At 35.6% G+C, this 22,492-nt stretch overlaps 2 protein-coding genes across 2 annotated transcripts; one reads left to right on the top strand and one right to left on the bottom strand.

Annotated features, from left to right (window-relative positions):
• The first annotated feature begins 1,604 nt into the window (after positions 1-1,604).
• Positions 1,605-4,057, top strand: LOC141704858 (transmembrane 9 superfamily member 11-like). The gene is made up of 2 exons (XM_074508019.1): positions 1,605-1,762; positions 1,943-4,057. Exon 2 carries the CDS (start codon positions 1,976-1,978, stop codon positions 3,947-3,949), a length of 1,974 nt encoding a protein of 657 aa, XP_074364120.1. The 5' UTR covers positions 1,605-1,762; positions 1,943-1,975; the 3' UTR covers positions 3,950-4,057.
• Positions 4,058-4,204: 147 nt separating this feature from the next.
• On the bottom strand, positions 4,205-8,268 carry LOC141704859 (UDP-glucuronic acid decarboxylase 1-like). Its single transcript, XM_074508020.1, has 7 exons — positions 7,528-8,268; positions 7,200-7,347; positions 7,041-7,120; positions 5,222-5,305; positions 5,059-5,133; positions 4,657-4,749; positions 4,205-4,558 (listed from the first exon to the last, which is right to left on the bottom strand). The coding sequence occupies exons 1-7, from the start codon at positions 8,161-8,163 to the stop codon at positions 4,349-4,351; spliced, it is 1,326 nt and encodes a 441-aa protein (XP_074364121.1). The 5' UTR covers positions 8,164-8,268; the 3' UTR covers positions 4,205-4,348.
• Positions 8,269-22,492: the final 14,224 nt, after the last annotated feature.

Genomic DNA, 22,492 nt, shown 5'->3' with positions numbered 1-22,492 from the left:
TTAAATTTCCCTTAAATTTCCCTTTTAGTTAATGATTCAATTTTTTTTGTCTACAAAAATTGTCCTTATTTTTAACGTAAGTTAAATTCAAAAAAACGATAATACATACATTATTAATTATCAAATTAATAATATAAATAAGTGAATTTTAAATATAAAGTAAAATAAATATTAATATTAATAGTAATAATTTTAAATTTCATTAAAAAGAAAAAATATTTCATTTTAATAGTAGGTCTATAAAACATATATATTAAAAATTCTAATAATAATAATTATTATTATTATATTATAGTAATAATAAGTATAATATTATTATTATTATTATAACAAAATAAACAATATTAATACATGAGAAACTTGAGTACAAAATCATGTTATTTATAAAAAGTGGTAGTACATTTAAATTATAATATATTTTATTTTTATAAAATATTATTGTTCGTCATTAATTTTAATGATATTATCACAGTCTACCACTGACCTTTAATAACACAGTTGACTGGCATATACCATATTTATCACATTAACACTAATATTTAGATCTACTATAAACATTTGCGAATTAAATATTACAAACAAATGAACTAGATAAACTTATATATTAAATATGATTATGTGCATCACAATCATTTATACCTCTAACTGATTATATATTTATATCTAACCATGTCATACTTTAAGTATTATATTTTTGTATTTACACAAAAATCAATAAATTAAGGGCTTTTATATATATATATATATATATATATATATATATATATATATACACACACACACACATACATATATATATACACACACAATATGTATATATAATATATATACACATATGTATATATGTATATGTATGTGTGAATTTATGTAAAAAAAACATTTAACTTATGGTCTTCATAATTCATAAAATATATGATAATGTTGGTTTATATTGGTATTTTACTGCGTCATTGTGACATGAACAGATAATTTAACTAAATTAAATAATCTTGGTAAAGTTTACATATGAAATACAACCAGAAAGCGCCTAGTATGCCGAGAGATGTGAATTTATTAATATTTTTTTTTAGAGAGGAGAAAGAGTTACTGAGGTCGGAAATTAAAATTGAAAAAAACTAAAATTCAAATAACAATTATAAAACAAAATCTTATGTAAACAAACACCTATATTATGTAAAATTACTAAAATTTCTAAAAAACTTCCATGGATCATCCTAAACGGTAAAAAATAAGAAATGCCACTACAAGTCTCTACGTCAATTTTAGATAAACACTATTGTACTAATGTCATCACAATAAAAATCTACTCATATATACAAATAAATCCATCATCATTAGGAGGGGGGACAACATGAAATATTATCAACAAGTATAACTAAAATAATATCGATTCACCCAATTTAGAGCATGCATGTGTATTGCACGGGATATAGAGTTAGTTAAATATTAAATATGAACTAATGATATGCGATATTATTTTTTAAATTTTATGGAAAGCTTGTGTAATTAAATTGTAAAGCACAAAAATAGTGTGAGCGGGGCGCGGCCGTTGTAATAGGGTTTTTAATGGTGTTTTTAAAACGTAAATTCATTCAAAACGGCATTAACGGTAGGCCCTGTTTGGCAAATTAACAATCACTTTCCAAAGCATCGAATCAGCTGTCAAAGTCTACACATTTTGCTGCTACTAATGCTCTGCAAGTCTCTGCACAGTCTCAGCTCTGCAGTGCTCACTTTCATATGTTTCAGTCTCTTCTTTAAGGTACGATCTTTTAAATCTTTAATTTATTTATCTCGTTTGTTTATTTTTAATCTGTTTTATTATCTTGTATCTTGTGTTTTAGCATGTCCTAGTTGATATATGACTCATTTAAATTTTGTTTTAATAGCTCACATTTAGACTAACTAGTTGTTGCCTAATTTTTTAATCTGGGTGTTTCAGATCTGATAAGAATTTAATCAGTACTAGTTCAAGATGGCATTTTATGAAGAAATTAAGATCTGGGTATTGTTTATCTGTTTGGTATCTCAATTGGGTCATGGCTTTTATCTTCCGGGGAGTTACCCTCATAAGTATGTTGTTGGTGATCCGTTATCGGTTAAGGTTAATTCGATTACTTCAGTCGAGACTGAGATTCCATTTGGTTATTATAGTCTGCCTTTCTGTAAGCCCGAGGAAGGTGTTAAGGACAGTGCGGAGAATTTAGGCGAGCTGTTGGTTGGTGATAGGATTGAGAATTCTCCGTATAGGTTTAAGATGAATATGAATGAGTCGGAGATTTTTTTATGTCAGACCAAGCCTTTGTCGAGTGAGGAGTTTAAGCTCATGAAAAAGAGGATTGATGAAATGTATCAAGTTATTGTGATTCTTGATAACTTGCCTGCTATTCGGTATATGAAGAAAGATAATTTTAACTTGAGGTGGACTGGATATCCGGTTGGGATCAAGGTTCAAGAAAAATATTATGTTTTTAATCATTTGAAGTTTACTGTTCTTGTGCATAAATACGAGGAGACCAATGTTGCTGGTGTTATGGGTACTGGTGATGCTGCTGAAATGATCCCTACTGTGGGAAACTCTGGACCAGGGATTCCAGGTTACATGGTTGTCAGATTCGAAGTGGTCCCGTGCAGTTTCAAGCATAATGCTGGGTCGATGAAGAAGTTGAAAACTTATGGTAAATACCCTTCTGGAATTAAGTGTGAACCTACTACTGTGGCAATGGCTATTAATGAGAATGAGCCAGTAGCCTTCAGCTATGAGGTCTCGTTTGTCGAGAGTGATATCAAGTGGCCATCTAGATGGGATGCTTATTTAAAGATGGAAGGAGCAAAAGTCCACTGGTTTTCCATTCTTAACTCTCTTATGGTGATCACATTCTTGGCTGGTATTGTCCTTGTGATTTTCTTAAGGACTGTCAGAAGGGATCTGACACGTTATGAGGAGCTTGACAAGGAGGCTCAAGCCCAAATGAATGAAGAGCTGTCAGGATGGAAGCTTGTTGTGGCTGATGTTTTCCGCGCTCCAAGCAATCCTACGTTGTTGTGTGTTATGGTAGGGGATGGAGTCCAGATTCTTGGAATGGCAGTCGTGACAATTTTGTTTGCAGCCCTTGGATTTATGTCCCCAGCTTCTCGAGGAACATTGCTCACAGGCATGCTATTTTTCTACATGTTTCTTGGAATTGCAGCTGGTTATGTTGCTGTCCGCCTGTGGAGGACAATCTTTTGTGGAAATCAAAAAGGGTGGGTCTCTGTTTCTTGGCGGGTTGCATGCTTCTTCCCTGGTATTGCCTTTTTTATTCTGACCACACTGAATTTCCTACTATGGGGTAGTCATAGCACGGGAGCCATTCCCTTTTCTCTCTTCGTAGTTCTCATTTTGCTCTGGTTTTGCATCTCTGTTCCCCTTACTTTAATTGGTGGTTATTTTGGAGCAAAGGCACCTCATATTGAATACCCAGTTCGTACAAACCAGATTCCCCGAGAAATTCCTGCTCAAAATTATCCATCCTGGTTGTTAGTTCTTGGAGCTGGCACCCTCCCATTTGGCACACTTTTCATTGAGCTTTTCTTCATCATGTCCAGTATTTGGATGGGCAGAGTGTATTACGTTTTTGGATTCCTTTTTGTTGTTCTGATCCTTCTTGTGGTGGTTTGCGCCGAAGTGTCACTGGTTCTGACCTACATGCACCTTTGTGTGGAGGACTATAAATGGTGGTGGAAGTCTTTCTTTGCTTCCGGTTCTGTTGCAATATACATCTTCTTGTACTCCATCAACTATCTTGTTTTTGACCTTAAGAGTTTGAATGGACCCGTCTCGGCAACTCTTTACTTGGGATATTCTCTCTTCATGGTTTTAGCAATCATGCTTGCAACTGGCACAGTTGGGTTTCTTTCTTCATTCTGGTTTGTCCATTATCTGTTTTCGTCTGTGAAGCTGGATTGAAGAACCTAATCTTATAGACACATCCTGGAGAGTTTATGTTATATGTACTCTTTCTTAAACTTGTTAATTTCAGAAATATAGAGGAAACAAGATATTATTATTTGAGCAGGTTTGTTTTTGCAATTTTATAGAGGAGATTATAGTTTGTTAGTTGCACTCCCTTTGGTAGAATGAAAGTGATTACTATTATTCTGTACGGCTTGTTAATGTAATTCAAAATACAAACTCTGGATTTGTATTTTGAAGGAAAAAGTGTATGAAAAATGGGCTATTAGTGCCCCTTAAATGAATATAGACATTTTCTACTTACATAATCAACCAGTATATATTAAGAATTGAACAAGAACAACAAACAAATTTGGCATTCACTGTACACGACACGACGGATTCAAGTCATTTTCATTTCTGCCCTTTCCCTTCCTCTTCATTCAAGATGCGATTTTGGAAATCAGAGACCATAAGTGGTAGACCTTCCCATAAGGGGACCTTCGGCTCCCAGTTTAGAAGATCTTTCGCTTTGCTAATATCTGGTTTTCGCTTGTGAGGATCATCTGCAGTGTTCTCTCTAAATTCTATGACTGCACTGGGATCAATTGTTTCTTTCACAACCTGTAATCAACAAAGAAGCAACTTCCAGTATAGCGACAAAAACAAGGCCTTTAGTAACTAAATATGAATTAGAAAGAAAAATCGTTATAAACACAAACCTGAGCAAGCTCTAACATGGTGAACTCGCCAGGATTGCCCAGGTTAAAAGGCCCTATGTGTTCACCTTCCATCAGAGCCATCAATCCATTTACCTGATAGGAAAATTTAACAAGTCTACTTCAACATCACTCTTTTAATAATCAAAGAGTGCCTAAACTGTCAATATAACTCTTCATAACATTCTTCAAAAAAGTTTCAACTTCCATTTTTCACATATATAAGTTCAGAATTGTGTTCTGTGTAAGCTTTGCACATAATATAGAAGCTTTTAACACCAGAATCCGCAGTTTGGTCTCTTCTAGTGCTCTAGGCAAAATATGAACTTATATGCCTAGATTTACACTAGGCTACCACTAAAGATGGTTTTCGCAACATTAAAATAATTCAAGAGTAAAATGTACCAAATCTGCTACATATTGGAAGCTCCTGGTTTGCTTTCCATCTCCATACACTGTCAACGGTTGCTTGCGGATGGCCTGCAGAAGATAGGCACAGCGGAAGAATTCTTATGTGCTGATAAGTTTGTGGATAGGTGCATCAAATTATTACAAAAACAAAGAATACCTGTGCAACAAAATTGCTGACAACACGACCATCATCTAGGCACATGCGAGGACCATATGTATTGAATATCCTTGCAATACGCACCTGCAAAAAGCACAACCAATGTGCAAGGTTTACACCTGACAGCTTCTACACAGTGCAAGAACTGAATTTTCTACAATACGATATGGCAAAAGATCAAGACAATATCTTATTTTACCTTTAAGATTAGATATTGAATTCAAAACTGTGATATTCATGCAAGGAACCAGACCAAGTAACCATTGTTACTAAAAGTTTCAGCACTTGTCAATAAATTTTTTGGCTAAATTATCAATTATCAAAAAATACCACCTCAGAACTGTGTCAATCCGAAACACTCCAATTAGCTACACAAAATAGTCCACCTTCATTCTGATTTCCTCTTTGGATTCTCAAACTATTGACTACATTCACTTTACCTGCTAAAATAACTATTTCTTCAGGTAATAACTATATCATGAAGCTTCTGTACGATATTACAACCTTGATATTTGGAAATACAGTAACAAGTCATAGTAAATCAAACTTTCAAAAATGGATTAGGAGGAACTTTTCCCTGCCAAAATCAATGATTCTTTCCCTCATGAAATAAAATCGACACAATAGGTAATTCTAGCAGGCAAATTGAAAATTTTGCCTGTAACAATGTCATTTTAAGTAAGCCTTTCACTAAAATAATCAGCTGAGAGGGTAAGATGTGGTCGCTCATTAATCTGAGATGGAACATACAGCAACCCTTTGTTTATAAACATTGGCAGAGCCTTTACAAGTAATATTGTTATAGATATTTTACAGGTCCTGTTGTCTTATCTAAGATTGTAGAGGTGTTGCAGACTGAATTCTCTTCTCGGGTTGGAACTGCTAATATAACAAAACTATCTGAGGTATTTTACTGACACAATGTCATCATATATATAGAACACCGTCCAAGAATTCCCTAAGTTCTCTAATTTATACAATTGACGATGTGATTGTAGATTATAACTAAACATAATCATAATTTGTCCCAAAACCTGAATAATTTGAAATACGTATAAAATTAAAGATAAATTTATCCATACCAATAATGTAAAGGTATATGCTAATTATACACAACCTTGAGTCTTATTGAAACTAAACTACATTTAGAAAAGAAATACCCCATTTACTCTTAGAACTTAAAAGATAGATTTTTAATTTATAAAAATTAAAATTATTATAGCAACCCCCCCCCCAGAGGCTGCATCTGCGCCACAAGTAATACCGCTAGTTAGTACATGCATCATGAAGAACTTTAACTGCAATAAGTTTTTATTAATAAAGAATCAAAGATTTTTCTTAGCTACTGTATGCATCATGAACGGCAAGATCTAATAATCAAATCTAGAAAAATTAGGATAAAAACAAACAAACATCTAATCTTGGAAACGTTTAAGTGGAGATATTTCTTATAAATAAACTTCCTAGATCAGAACCACATCTGCATCAATTTGGACATTGTAGATAGCATAGTTTAGTTGCTGCAGTTCTAATATGTGCTCCACGACATAATACAATATGGCATTTGCAATCCAATAATGAGCACTATATTTGATCAAGCTGTATGCATACACTGATACACAAGGCAAATTGATGTGTATCTGAAGACTATTGCCTGTGATAATGAGGGCAGAAACATAATCGACTGTAAAAACACCATTAAATGGTAGTATGGTACTAATCCTTTACAGTCCAGTAGGCTTTTCTGTACAGAACTTTTACTTACTAATTATAAAAGAGTACAAAAGGGATTACACAGAAACAAAGTTTAATATTTTACCTCAACATCTGCCCCTCTATGATAATCCATAGTCAAGGTCTCCGCTGTCCGCTTCCCTTCATCATAGCAACTCCTCACACCTAAGCTTTTAATGATATGAGCATCTTGAAACAAACAGAAACAAGCAATCTAGACAACATAAAATTTGCAATAATTCACCTATCGGATTCACATTTCCCCAATAAGTCTCCTTTTGTGGGTGCTCAAGCGGGTCACCATAAACTTCACTAGTACTCGTAAGCAAAAACCTAGCCCCAATCCTCTTGGCAAGACCCAACATGTTTAAAGTACCCATCACATTTGTCTTGTAATCACAGTTAAGGATATCAAGCAATTCAATCAAATTACATACAGCTCAATCACCCTACTCATACTAATACACATAAAATCCAAACCAGCATACTCAATTATTGTATCCTGGAACAAAAACAGCTAAAAACAGACTAATAACAAATGAAGAATCCATGAATAACTAACATAAATACATAGAAAAAAAGGATATAATAGTCTTGACAGGATTATACTTGTAATGAACAGGAGAAGCAGGACAAGCTAAATGATAGATCTGATCCACTTCCAACAAAATAGGCTCAACAACATCATGCCTAATTAACTCAAACCTCGAATCCCCGAAATGATGCATAACATTTTCTTTCCTTCCTGTAAAAAAATTATCAATCACAATCACCTCATCACCTCTACCAATCAACTTATCAACCAAATGACTCCCCACAAATCCAGCACCACCAGTAACCACAATGCGCAATCTCTTTCGCCTTATTCCCACCGGAACTCTTCGTATAGCAGCTGTCATCATGCCAGTATCTCCATAACTACTCACACCCTCATGATCCAACACACTAACAGAAGATAACAAGCGAGGATCAGAATGCGATAAACGAGACAGAGTAGGCTGCATTATAAAGAAAGCAGAAGTAATGAGAATGCCAACAAGAATAAACAACAGCCTTTGTTCTTTAATGATGTAATGAATGGATCTTTGTAAGAGAGATCTGGAATGTTTATGGGCTTTTGGAGAATATGTATGATGTTGGTTCATTTCAATGTCTCTTAAATGAGACACTGGTGATGATTGTTTGTGTAATTGTTTCATTGTCTGCATTTCTTGAAACTTGTGTTTCTTGATTTTGGACAACAAGATCAGATGTTGTTTAGTAGAAACAACATAGTTTCCACTGTTTTTTTCACTTGATGATCATGTGTGTCTTAAAAAAACACAGTTAACTGATTTTTAACCAACCGGGTAAAAGGACAGTTTTGTAGTTCAAAAAAGGTTGTAATAGTTTTATTTAGGATTTTAAAGCCCATTTTTCAGTTGGGCCAAATGCTAGAGAGTTTGGTTGTGTTGGGCTTCTAATGGTTTGGGCTAATGAGTATGGAGTACACCAGAACCTATGAGAACTCTCGGAGGGGAAATGTAGTTTGAAATAATAATAAAAATAACACCTTTTTTGTGAAAATTAACTAAAATCACAACTTTTTTAAAAAACGGCTAAATTTTATAATTGGGATAGCTATTGAGAAATGGGTATTCCCGTCCGTCCAAAATAAGTATTTTATATAAAATGAGATACTACCAAATGGGTATCCGAGGTTATAACGATCATTTATTCTTTTTTTTTGCCAGAAATAAAATGCATTAAAATTTCAAGTCTTCTAACAATACATGAAGAAATTCTGGATGAACATCAGCTCTATTCCAGATACGCTCAGCTATTGAACTCGAGTTTCTCGCTATAAAGTGAGCAAACTTGTTCGCAGAACGCTTAACAAAATTTAACGTTACATTACGTTGTTTTAGAAATGAGAGAAGATCCTTGCATTCACTTACTACTAGAGCCGGCCAAACGAACGGGCCGAGCGTGCCGGGCCGATTTTTGGACGGGCCGGTTAGTTGACATCTGAAACCGTGAACGGCACGCGAGGATATACGGTTCGGGCCGAGCCGGGCCGATTACAGAGTTGGAGGACTCGTGAACGGCACGTGAATAAAGCGAATAACACGGTTCTGGCGAATAGGCGGTTTGTGCGGTTAACAAACGAATAATTTGATTAAACTAGAATAAAGAAAACTGATAGGTAGGCGGTTAACCGCTCGATTAAACTAGAACAAACGAATAATTTGATAGGTAGGCGGTTCACCGCCTTCATCAAATTCAACTCCAAAAACTATACCCCCAACTCTCTCTCTCTGCCTCTTTCTCTCTCTCCCTCCCTGCCTCTCTCTCAGTCTCTCTCTTCCTCTCTCTCTCTCTCAGCAACAAACAACAAGTTTTGAAATGGGTACATCTTGGAGTAGCAATAACAACCCCAACAGAAGAAGAAACCAAAACAATCAATACCCACCATCACAACTAATCTCATCATCAATTACTTACACTACATACCCACCTGATCCTTATGCCAATCCCCCACAGCCTTACCCACCTTACAGAGGCGCCCATGGAACCGTTCTTGGTATGACTTCCAATATAAGAAATAATTTATTCTTGGCGCGTGAACTTTAATCGCGATTTACGAATTATTCGCGGGTCGGTTAACCGCGAATAACCCCCTCAATTTTCTGTCTGTTCGTCAACGAATTAGCCGGTTCGGGCCGGTCCGATTCCGGGCCGGTTCCGGTTTTATAAAATAGTGTTCGTATTCGGTTCGTTAAACTTGACGATTAGTGCCGAATAATTAACCGTTCGTTAACGCGCCGAATTAGGCGAATTTTGACGAGCCGAATTGCGAACGGGCCGAGCCAAACTGCTCGTTTGGCCAGCTCTACTTACTACTCTGCCCAGGTACGACAAATTAGTAGAAGAGCATCTGACCGCTTGTATCAATGCAAGATAATCTGTTTCTATAACCACCTCGGAATACTCTTTTTCCTTCACCCAACTCAAGGCATCTCGGCACCTATAGCTTCTGCCATAACAGGATCTAATCTTCCTTCCTTACATTTTGAATACGCCTCAATCAGATCTCCTAAATGATCACGAACAATCATCGAGAAACTATAAGAATTAGTCTCCTCAAAGAGAGCAGCATCAGCATCAGTGTTGATCTTAACATCTCCTAACTGTGGTGGTTCCCAACGCTCTTTGCCATCCGCTTGGGTCATGAACCCCAGAAAATTGTCAAATGACTTATCTTGAGCGTTCTTCCATTGATTAAGACATATATTTGCTGATGATATCACTTCTGAGGCTTCCATACTCTTTTGATTCCATACAATGTTGTTCCTATTTTTCCACAAGGACCACATGATCATGACTATCCTCTCGACTTCCTCCCTTTTATACTGTTGGGTTATATTAGACATGCACTGACTAAACACAGTGTGTGAGAAAGCTCCTGATAACTTACCTGAAGCAACCCAGCATACACTTGCAAATGGGCATGATACCAGAATGTGCATAACTGTTTCTTGCTCGACATTACACACTGGGCAAAAAGAGTTAACATTCACCCTTCTATACTGTAATTGTTCTTTCGTGGGCAGGCAATCTGATATAGCTCTCCAAATAAAAATTTTAACTTTCTGTGGAATTTTCAAGTTCCAAATGCTACGCCATAAACCAGAATTATTACTCAAGTTTTGATTTACCTCCAGACCCTGTAGCACTGCATATGCACTCTTCACTGTGTAAGTTCCTAACTTCTCTTTATTCCAATACCATGAATCAAACTCAACTCGTCCTATAGGGATTGATAAAATTAGATTAACATCTCTGTCTTCAAAAATATCATTGAGCAACTCAACATCCCATTCCTTTTGATCTGTAATCATTAAAGAAGACACTGGTTGACCCTTTATAGCATCATGAACTGTCTGCACATAAGGATTATTTTTATCTGGAAGCCAAGGATCTTTATCGATAATGATTTGATTACCTGTTCCTACTCTGCGAACGGCGCCTTACGATCATTTATTCTTAAGATGAGTATTCCAGTTAACATTTTATTAAGAGAAATGCTAAAGTCCCAAAAACAGTTCCCAAAACCGTACTTAAATGATGAGTTGTTAACATGTTATTGGATGTTCACTCATAAATAAAATGGGTCCCTCGTATATTAATATGAATTGCACGAATTAAATAATGACACGTGTTATTTTAAAAATATTTTTGCAAAACTTTTTGGGTATGCAGCATTCTCTTTATAAAAAAAAATCAGGGAACAAATCTAAGCAACTGACCGAGACAAAAAAAGAACATCCATCTGAACAAAACAAAACATGAACAAAACAGCCACAATATTATAGATACCCTCCATACCCTAACCATAACTGGGACTACAACAGGACCATAACTTCCTCTTACATCTCAGTTCTCACCATGCCCAGCTGCTTCAACTCCTGTATCATCTTCTTCTAGCCTGTCCTCGAATATTACGTACCTAATAGATGCAGCACCTTGGACCCCATATTCATCAGCAAATCAGCAGTAATGCTAACCTCATTTGGCCCACCCAATCCATCTCCCACAACTAACTTCATCTGGCCTTGTTCTTGGGGACCAAGCATCTAATGAACCTTGAGAAACTCGGAAATTTCTTCTTCTTTTTTACTAAATTTAATGATACATTAGATCCACGTCTTATAGTAAACAACTTGGAAATGCTCTTAGTTCATATCAAGTTTTACGGTCTTTCTCACTAATTCCAATAAAAATGATCTATTTTTATTGGTTTTTATTGGTGGAATTGATGTGAATGCAGACCATTAACATTTATTATTCAACCACCAATAAAAAGAGCTTATTTATATGGAAATTAGTGACTATTGTGTGCCTTATGGGAGTCTTGGACACACCATAGAAAATTCCCAAGTTTTAATATCTAAACATCTTGAGTTCAGTTTTTGATGATTCGATAAAATTCAAGTTCTCGCGAGCTTTACTTGAACTTGATCACAAATGTGGTGATATGATAAAATTTAAGTTTTGACGATTGTCGCCAGGACTTGATCATAAGAATATGTGTATAATTATTGGATTAGATAACTTTATGCAATTTTTTACTCAAAATAACTATCCAAATATTATAGTATCGAAAGACAAGATGAAGAATCAGAGCAAAAGATGTTCCGAGACATAATAATATTCAAACCGATCGAATTTATCTTTGTATTTCTATCAAAAATGAAAAATTTAATCTTTAAACCCATCGAATGCAATGCACGACCACATAAATTTCTTTTTTAAAAAAAACTTAAAATTGAATGTGGTCAAGGGAAACATTTGAACCTCGGGGATATAACTTATAAGAATGACAAAGGTGACAAGAAATCGTGGGGGCTATTAATGTTCAACACCCCCACGCCCACGACCACGAGTTCGAGTTTAGAGAGTTTGGACGGCTGTCGTTTTCGTTCATGCATTTACGTATTTTAATCATTTAACGGATCTACAGCTGTTTGCTCTTATTATTTTTCTGAAAAGATAGATTTCTCACACATTTTATTATTGAAAACTTTTTGTTATATTTCAACTCTAAGTCCGAATCTATTATTGATTAATTAATGACTAAGTTATAGGATTAGAAACTAATACGAAGCTTCTTTGGACATTACGGGATATTATGGGTTGGGTGATCTAATTTTTGGGTTTAATGTGAGGTGATCTAATCTTTGGGTTTATAGGCTAGTAATTAGAATAATATCAAAGCTTATGGATGCTCACACTATCCTAATGCATCTACAAGAGTTGTATGATGTGGCGGGGAGGACAGATCGATATGAGATATCGAAGGAGCTGTTCGGTTGTAGGATGTCTGAGGGATCATTTGTGAATGACCATGTACTTAAGATGATCAATTTGATTGAACGTTTTGGACATCTTGGTTTTGCCATGGATGGGGAGCTGAGCCAAGACTTGGTCTTGCAATCACTTCCGGGTTCGTTTTCGCAGTTTGTTGTGAACTTTCACATGAATAAGCTGGATGTCAGCCTGGCTGAACTCCACAACATGTTGAAGACTGCGGAATCGAATTTTCCCCCTAAGAAGAGTTTTGTTCTTCTAATTGGTGAAGGTTCCAATCCTAAGAAAAGGAAGAGGAACCCTTCCAAGAAGAAGAAAGTAGGTGAAGAAAAGCCGGTTCCACCAAAAGCTGAAGACCCCAAGAGCAAAGTTGTTTGCTTTCACTGTAACAAGGTGGGGCACTGGAAGAGGAACTGCAAGGTTTACCTTGCAGAGTTGAAGAAGAAGAAGGGGAGTGAGACTACCACTTCTGATTCAGGTATGTTCATGATATAAATGAATATGTCATTAAGTCAAATTTCTACTTGGGTATTAGATACCGCCTGTGGTTCTTACATCTGCAATTCGTTGCAGGGACTAAGGAGAAGTAGGACTCTTGAGGAATAGGAGGTGATTCTACTGATGGGAAATGGAGCAAGAGTTGTTGTTGAAGATGTAGGATCTTTTATACTAAGGGCATTAGCCACCATTTTGGCTTTCCCTGGATGATAAAGAATCTCATAATCGTAATCCTTGATTAGCTCTAACCACATTCTCTGGCGCATGTTGAGCTCTTTCTACGTGAAAATGTACTAGAGCACTTATGGCTTATATAAATCTCGCACTTCTCTCCATACAAGTAGTGCCTCAAATCTTTAGGGCAAAACTATTGCCATGAGCCCAAGCTCATGGGTGGGGATATCGAATTTTATATTTCCTTAATTGTCTTGACGCGTACGCGATTACCTTGTTGTGCTGTATAAGAAGCACCCTAATTCCTTAAGCGAAGCGTCACTATAATTCACAAAATCTCATTTTTCATCCGGCAACGCCAACATAGGGGCCGCCACCAACCTTTGCTTTAGTTCTTAAAAGCTTTTCTCGCATTTCTCTGTCCATTCAAACTTCTCAGTCATACGAGTAAGCCGCGTTAAAGGGGTTACTATCTTTACGAACTTGAACGAACCTCCGGTAGTAATCGGCCAATCCTACCTCTGGTAGTCGCCCTAACCATATTCATCAATTCCTCAGTGGTCCTTTATTTATTCTTGTCAGGATCCTCCACGGGATTCTTCTCAGCAACAATCCCTTCTAGGACAACATCCTCAACCGCTACATCCTCAATATGAACATCATCCGGTCCCGCGTTAGGACGCTCTATCGGATCCATAATCTGATCTCCAATAAGTAATAAAACATCATCGCGTTGTTGCTCCTCAACCTCAGGGTTCGGAGTCCCGCTACCATATACGATAACGAACTACGCTTCCATCACGATATTTATAAGGGTTCCCATAAGGGTTCTAACTGTCAATACTACGTTAGGTAGTCCGACTATGAACTTGGCAAAAGTTCTTATTATCTTAGTGAACTTATTATTTTAACGTCATACCATCTCTGAGGTTTATAACGCTTAGCTCTGATACCATTTCTGTAACACCCCCAAATCCGGGGTCGGGGATTCAGGTTGTCACGAGTTCCATTTCACTTATCAATACTTAATCTTAACAGTCAACCAACTAATGCGTATTGTGACCCCAAAATATACACACACACACCACAAGTTATAGTCTCAGAGATGAATACCAAAAATAACACAAGTCATTTTATTCCACATTTATAAACCATTTCACCATAAAAAAGGTTTGTGAATAATTTACATATTCTTTGCCATTATTACAATTCATAAATATACATAAGTCTGGCACAACAAAAGTTGAAAGCCAAGCCTACTGGTAGCTCCTACCTCAGCTACAACGGCATCAACGCCTACAGGAAACTGCGGAACGTTTCCTAACCGCTCACGAATTGGGAGCTTGATCCTGTTCATCTTGTCTATCTGTTGTTGTGTGATGAAAGAAGAAAGCAAGGGTGAGCAACAAGCCCACCGAAATAATATGTATAATAATTAACAATATATGAGCATCTTCATAGTACTCATGAAAGTCTTGGTCAAAAAGAAATGAACCAAGTTTGTTATCTTAACGCGACCAAGTCACAAAATATTCAGTATATATATACATATATACTTTTCACAATCTTTGAAATCCTCTGACATGTATAATATACACAGAGTTCCAGTTTATAATTGTATAAAAATATCGTTGCAAGGTGATCTCATATATCTAACCTTGTCTCAACGTTTTTCTGAAAATCTTTGACATGCATAAGATAATCATTTACTAGATATAAGTTTAAAAGATGAAGTTACAAGATACTCCAATATACTTATATCTTTTCCAAATACTACTTGAACTACCACCGTTCAAGTTATAATCAGTTTCAAAAGTTCATCACACTGATGAGACTACAAGATAAGACTTGAATAGATTCAATCTTTGAAATATCATTTGAAAGAAATGAAGTTACGAGATACTTCATTAAGTCCCGATATATATATATACACCTATATATATATACATTTCATACACTCCTCGAAAACCTCTGTTATAAAAATTATAAACAGAGTTACAATATCCAATGAATTTGGAAAGGAGAAAACCTTGGCATAAACCTGATATCTTGCTGATCAGGAAAAGATACCAATAAGTAACCTTTTCTACTAGTAGATGGACGAATTCCCCACTGGTCATCACCCTGGCCACATTAGGACCTATGCTGGACTGCCACTCAGCCACTTACGCATTGATGGACTCCTACTGAGCCACTTACACTTTCATGGACGCCCACTGAGCCCATGTTGCTTATGCCGACTCAAATAGATGAACTTACTTCCCGAACGATGGGCAAGTAATCAAGATGTTTTCTCAAAATAGCAACCTCGTTGTGAATGTAAAATACACCACTGAGCCGGATCCCTCAGGTTTTGAGCGAGTATTTAAATCCCCTTCGAAAGGAAGATCTTAAATATAAAAATGAGTTTTGGGTTCCGCTCTAACTTTTAAAAATCATTTTGAAGACTCGAAAACATTTTTAAGAATGTTTGGAGTAATGCTGATTTAATGAAATAAATCAGTCCCGATATATTAGAAAATATCTGAATATTATTATTTAAATAATATTCCCATAAAGGATAATCTCTATAAAAATAATTGAAGTAGAAGTTTTAAAACTCATACTTGAAATGAATAATAAATAACCAAAGATATACATATACGAAAGTACGATCTTTATTTGAATAATCAAAAATAAGTTTGATTATCGAAACATTATTCTTTAATAAAATAAAGAATATTATTTAACAAAATAAGCGGAGTCATAAGTCCTCGAATGAATATTCAAATTAATATTCATTAAATAAAATAAACGGAGTCATAAGTCCTCGAATGAATATTCAAAATAATATTCATTAATTAAAATAAAGTTTTCGAATAAACCTTATTCGATTAATAGTTTTGAAAACTATATCTATATATATACATATATATATATATAATATACTTGGGAACATCGACTCCCGGTTTTAGAAAATGTTCGCCTTTGGGTCCCCTATACTAAGGGTATACGCAATTACTGCTTATCTCTAGCATAGGTATTATGCAACTTATAAGTATTTGAATCAACAGTTAGATATCAAGATTACGAAATAGACATACATATATACCATATCACATGCTCCAATATATCGCAAGATTTGCTAATAACAATCATGCACTTATCAAAAGATAATGCATATACATATATTTACATCACAACAACAGTATAACGGGTAGAAAACTTGCCTGAGCGACTGGGGGTGGTAAAAGGCCTGGGACGAGCCTGGTAACCTATAAACAATATATAAGTTAGAATTAAACCAAAGTCGCTTAAGAATCTATACTTTAACCAACTAGACTCTAACGCTCGCTTCTGCGCTTAACGATTCACTTAAGTCGCTCGAGTACCCTCGGCTCCACCATTTTTAATAAATTAACCATTACGAATTTTAAGGCGATTCTTTCACGAGTACTTTACCAACTTCCTAATCCACATTAAATAATTGTTTTGTAATCCAATTAGTCTTTTAGGGGCCTTAACCAAGGTTTCAAAGTAAGACGAGGGGTAATGGTCCGTTCGCGAAACGCCGTTACTTAAAACGGCCGTTTCTCCTAAACCGTACATCGGATTCAAGCGAATCACATATCAAAACGAAGCTTGTAACATGAACTATCTAATCATGGTAATGGTCAAAAACTAACAGTGAATTCACTGGTCCTGATGTTAAGAACAAAAGCAGTCTAAGGTAAATCGGGCATTACGACGACTATGTTTACGCGATTACCAAATTTGTACAACTCCAAATCAATCACCAACCAACTCATAACCATCAATACAACAAAACTTCACATAAACCATACCACATCAGTCCATAAACTCCAAGTTTTTCAACTCAAACAACCACAATCAAGACCTATGAACTATAATCAAGCTTCAATTACCAAAACACTTCCAAATCAAACCAAACTACTAATAATCACAATCTATGCTTCTCATTTCACAAAACCAACCATTAAACTTACTAATAAATAAATTAAAGGCTAGGGTTTGAAGTTTATACCTTCCTTGGGAGGTGTTAAGTTGCTAGGAAGCCTTAGGGAGCCTCCTATAAGCTTGATCTTTCCAAAGAAATCAAGAACACAAAGTTAGGCTTTGAAGTTTCTAAAAGTCCGATTGAAAGAACTGTAAAAATGAGGGTCTTACCATGCTTATTTGGACGAGACTTGTGAACAAGAGTTGTAGGCCATCTCAATACCTTTCCAACGAGCTATAGAACACAACATTTGAGTGAGAAATGAAGGAGATACAGTAGTTTTAATGTGCTGGTTCTGTTTTGGCCGAGAGCAATGGAAATGGGGGAGGAAATGCTTTTGCTTTCTTGTGTTGGTGGAATAATGTGGTGGATAATGATGGGTTGTCTTGATATTTGCTAGGTTAATAATAAACAAAGGAGTTAGCGGAAGATGATCTCATCATTTGCCATGTGTTGGTGATTTGTGGTGAGATGAGATCATCCCTAGTTAACTAGATAAGTAACTAGCCATTCCTTCCTAACTATCACTTGGTTTCTTGTTTGATCAACCATCCACTTGCCTTGCCACTTGCAAAGGTATTTACAAGAGTCATTATTTATTTCTTTGTCCGGTTATCACTCAATCTCGTTGATCGTTTGGTTAAATACCTTAATAGTTTTATTGATAAAATCTTCTTGGTATTTTTAATACCTAAGTTAATTCTCCTTTATAATCCTTGAATTTAAAATCCTTCATCTTAATATTAATTCCTAAAATCCCTTAATGTCTGTTGGAAATCTCGGGGAAAAATAAAAGTGCTCGTTTTCGAAATCCGACGGCTTTTGCATACACTTATTTTCTTTATGGAATACTAATACGATCTTAGAATTTCCATAACAGTACTCCAATATATCGTGGTCTGATAATTTTTATTAATCAGCATTGTCAGCAAAAGTTACTATTCATCCGGGTTTCAAAAATTTCCAAAAAAATTGGGGTTATTACAGTCTCCCCTCCTTAAAAGGATTTCGTCCCGGAATCAGATAGAAAACAGTTGGGGATGCTTTTCTAGCATTGCACTTTCTAAGTCTCAAGTAAATTTTCCCACATTGTGGTTCTACCACCAAACTCTGCCTAGTTTGATAACCCTTCTCCTAAGCACTTGTTCCTTTTCGATCTATAACCCCTTTCTGGTTGCTCCATATAGGTTACGTCTGGTTGCATGCCTATGCGCTCATATGGCCCTATTTGTCTGGCATCCGAATTATACTTCCTTGATATTGATACATGGAACACGTTATGAACTTGTTACATGTTCCGGGGTAGGGATAGCTCATATGCTAACTTCCCAATACGTCTTAATACCTCAAAGGGTCCAACAATTCGTGGGCTTAGCTTTCCTTTCTTTCCAAACCACATCCATCCTTTCCGAGGGAATACCTATAACAGCACTAGGTCCCCTACTTCATATTCTTTGTCCTTTCGTGTCAAATCAACATACTTCTTATGTCCATCTTGGGCTACTACTAGTCATCCTCTGATTAGATCTATTATATCATTGGTCCTTTGGACTGCTGCGGGTCTGAGCATCTTGCGCTCTACAACTTCATCCTAACATAAGGGAGATCGACATTGTCTTCCCTCAAGGATCTCATAAGGCGATACCTCGATACTGACATACGATCGATTATCGTAAGAAAACTCAATCCGCGTTAAGTTATCATTCCAAATTTCTTTCAAGTCTAGTGTACAGACTCTCATTATCTCATCTAGATCTACAGCTTTTGCTTCTCAATACCCAATCTTTTCCAGTTCGTAATCGTTACTATCTTCCATACCAAATTTTATACTGATTACACTTTTGCTCGTTAGCGTTCTATAACATTTTAATAATCGCGTCAACCTTAGTATCACGAACGCGTTAGAATCAAAATACCACCATACTTGGTACCACTTCATCTCTAGCTGCCTCCATCTTCAAAAGCTTGGTCTTTCATATAGAAGTAAAAGAATTTATTGAGAGATCACTATGATCATGAATACTTGTTACATTGCATAGTTAGTACAGAAGGTGGCCAGCCTTTAGTACTTGACAAGCAATTAAACAATAGATGGTATCCTACTAGGCTTCTATCACACAGATAGATAGTCATTCGGAAATACCTCCCCTTCTGGAAGGGTTGTTCTTCTCAGCTTATATGAAATGAAAAGGAGAGAAAAGAATGAATTGAAGAGAATTGTATATATGTAAAAATATACTGCCACAAAATATCTGGCTTGGAATCTACCTCTGAACTATAGAGGCTTGTCATAGGAGAACAAAACATATATGTATATATATCAACATCAAGTATTATAACAGCGTAATTCATGTGCCTAAATATTTACTATTCCGTCCATCGTCCTATGGACCCATGCTCTCGCTCGAGCTTATAAACAATCACCGTTGAAACTCCCTCGACAGCGAAAATCGAATCTGGGATTTCATTCTAGACATCATCGTTACTAAAATTCTATGCTTGCACTGCAACCTTCCTCGTATAGTAATATGGCTCTCTATTCATAAGAAGGAATAAATATTCAATAGGTAGATAATCGACTTAATTAGTCTATCAACGATAACTTATACATCACCTGTCATCTCCTGTGCTTCCGTGCATAACAGAGAGCATACGGCACAGACATATGCAGATGCAATATATATACTTACAAATTATATATATATATGATTATTTAATTACGAATTTTAATTACAAGAACTTCAAAAATTCATAATAAAAAATCTATACATCCTAAAATTATGAAAAAAATACCCAGACGATCTACAACACTTGTAGAACCCAGATCAACATTCAAAATTATTCTGAGAAACGATTTCTCATCAGACAAAATTAATCTATGATATAACTTGTAAAAATCATAATTAATTCATACAAACACATAAAATTCTGAAATTTTTACCACAGATCTATATGCATACAACCTATGCTCTGATACCATTGTTGGATTTTTAAACGCAGCGGGGTGTGGCAAAACACTTTTACACATACAAAATCCAAATAAAAGAATATAAATCGTGAATAAAAATTTGAGGGATCGAATCTAACCTTTTAAAATAATTCGGAGACAACGATCAGAGATCCTTAGCAGTTGCTCCTCAAGTGTGAAGCACTCCACCGGTATCCACCAAGAAAACGATGTTAAGGAGGAGGAAGAAGGTTGAGAGAATTGGGTTTTTCAAACTTTTTGGGTTTTTGGGTTAGAATAAAATTAGGGTCTATAATAGTGTATTTATAGGCAAAATTTTCAGCTGAAATTTTCCCATAAATATTATTATTATTATCCCATTTATTATTCTCATTAATAATTAAAACACCTTTTAATCATTAATCCTTTTTCTAAACACTTTAGAAATAATTCTCTCTCTTGATTTAATTTCCAAAAATTAAATCCTTTAATTAATAATATTAAGAACTTTTCTTAATTAATTTATAATCAATTAAATCTCATTTAATCAATTATTAAATTTGTCAATTAATTATTTATTTCACAAATAAATAATTATTTAGTCATTATTAATTAATTCCTCCACCATTAAATCATTCTCTTTTTATGGTGTGACCCTGTAGGTTCAATATTAAGCCGGTAGTAGAAATAAATAATAATAAAACTATTTTATCATTATTTATTAGAATTCTCTAATTTATTAAATATGATTAATTAATTAATCATATTTATTCTACATCGTGAGTGATGCTTCTCAACATATCGCGACTATCCGGATAATATGAATTCACTGCTTAGAATATCAAGAACCTGTCAGTGAATAGTTACCGTACAATAAACTCCTTCTACCCTACAATGTCCCGATTAAATGCAAGGCATGGATCTCGTGTCAAGCCTATCTAATTCAATCACTTTGCTTACCATTTACTATGCGTAGTTCTATGCAAATTAGAAACTCCTTTCTAATTTCATTTACTCTGGCCAGAGATTCCTGAACTAGCATAAGTGGATCAGCCTTGAACATTCGCTTCCTTCACTGGAAGGGGTAGATCCTTTATTGATCATACACTATCTTCGTGTATAAATTCCTATACCCAGAAGAGCCCTAATAATTATCCCTGGAGACTAAGAATTAAACCAAAGCATAGTTCAGTGTACACAAGATGACTATGATGACCTCAAGTCTAAGGATACTTGTACAACTATCACTAAGTGAACAACTGCTGACACGTGAGTGAACTCCATCAGTTGTTCAGCTGTGCGAGTCATGTTCAGTGAACTTATTCTATAATAAGCACCTACATACTAGCTATAGTGTCACCACACAAATGTCTATGAGAACAGACATCCTTCATAATGAAGCAAGCATAGTATGTACCGATCTCTGCGGATTATTAATTACCAGTTAGTAATCCTACGACCAGGAACTATTTAAGTTTAGAGTTATCATCTTTTTAGGTCTCACTATTATGATCTCATCATAATCCATAAAAAGCTTTACTCTAAACTATGGTATATCTTATTTAAACACTTAAATAGATAAAGCCCGTAATAAAAACAAAACAAGTCTTTATTAATATCAATGAAATCAAAACAGATTACATAAAAGTTATTCCTAAATCCTAATACACGATTGGACTTAGGACATATTCCTTTCAGCCAGCACGTCACAACACCTGCTATGTCAGCAGACACGTCAGTATTGTTGGTCCCACGTGTGGGCCCACCTATCACGTGGGTTGCCATGTCAGCAGTGTGTTGCATTGCATCTGGCCCCACTTCTTCGATGTAAGATGCCACATAAGCAGCGTAGGTACCACAGGTGTAACCTATATTCCCACGACAGCTGCCATGTCAGCAGTGTGGGTCCCACGCGTGGGACCCTCTTCCACATGGCAACATATTACTTTGGCAGATGGCTAATGCAACACCACAAATTCTGCAACACCATTATTTATAGGCAATGTCAGCTGAAATGTAATGCAACTATATTTTCTCATGGTTGTAGATAAGCCAAAATCTTATATTTATT

Source organism: Apium graveolens, unplaced genomic scaffold (genome assembly GCF_009905375.1).
Source record: "Apium graveolens cultivar Ventura unplaced genomic scaffold, ASM990537v1 ctg8319, whole genome shotgun sequence".
In the NCBI taxonomy this organism is placed as follows: Eukaryota; Viridiplantae; Streptophyta; class Magnoliopsida; order Apiales; family Apiaceae; genus Apium; species Apium graveolens.
Note: the sequence above shows the minus strand (reverse complement) of the source record. Positions and strands in the feature narration are given on the sequence as shown.

What these genes read in the sequence shown, in the direction of transcription:
- LOC141704858 (XM_074508019.1), top strand. Translation starts at nt 1,976, where the DNA reads ATGGCATTTTATGAAGAAATTAAGATCTGGGTATTGTTTATCTGTTTG.
- LOC141704859 (XM_074508020.1), bottom strand. Translation starts at nt 8,163, where the DNA reads ATGCAGACAATGAAACAATTACACAAACAATCATCACCAGTGTCTCAT. An exon ending in CTATTATATCCTTTTTTTCT is followed by an intron (nt 7,348 to 7,527) that starts ATGTATTTATGT and finishes AACTGTGATTAC; the next exon opens with AAGACAAATGTGATGGGTAC. An exon ending in TCAGCAATTTTGTTGCACAG is followed by an intron (nt 5,134 to 5,221) that starts GTATTCTTTGTT and finishes TATCTTCTGCAG; the next exon opens with GCCATCCGCAAGCAACCGTT.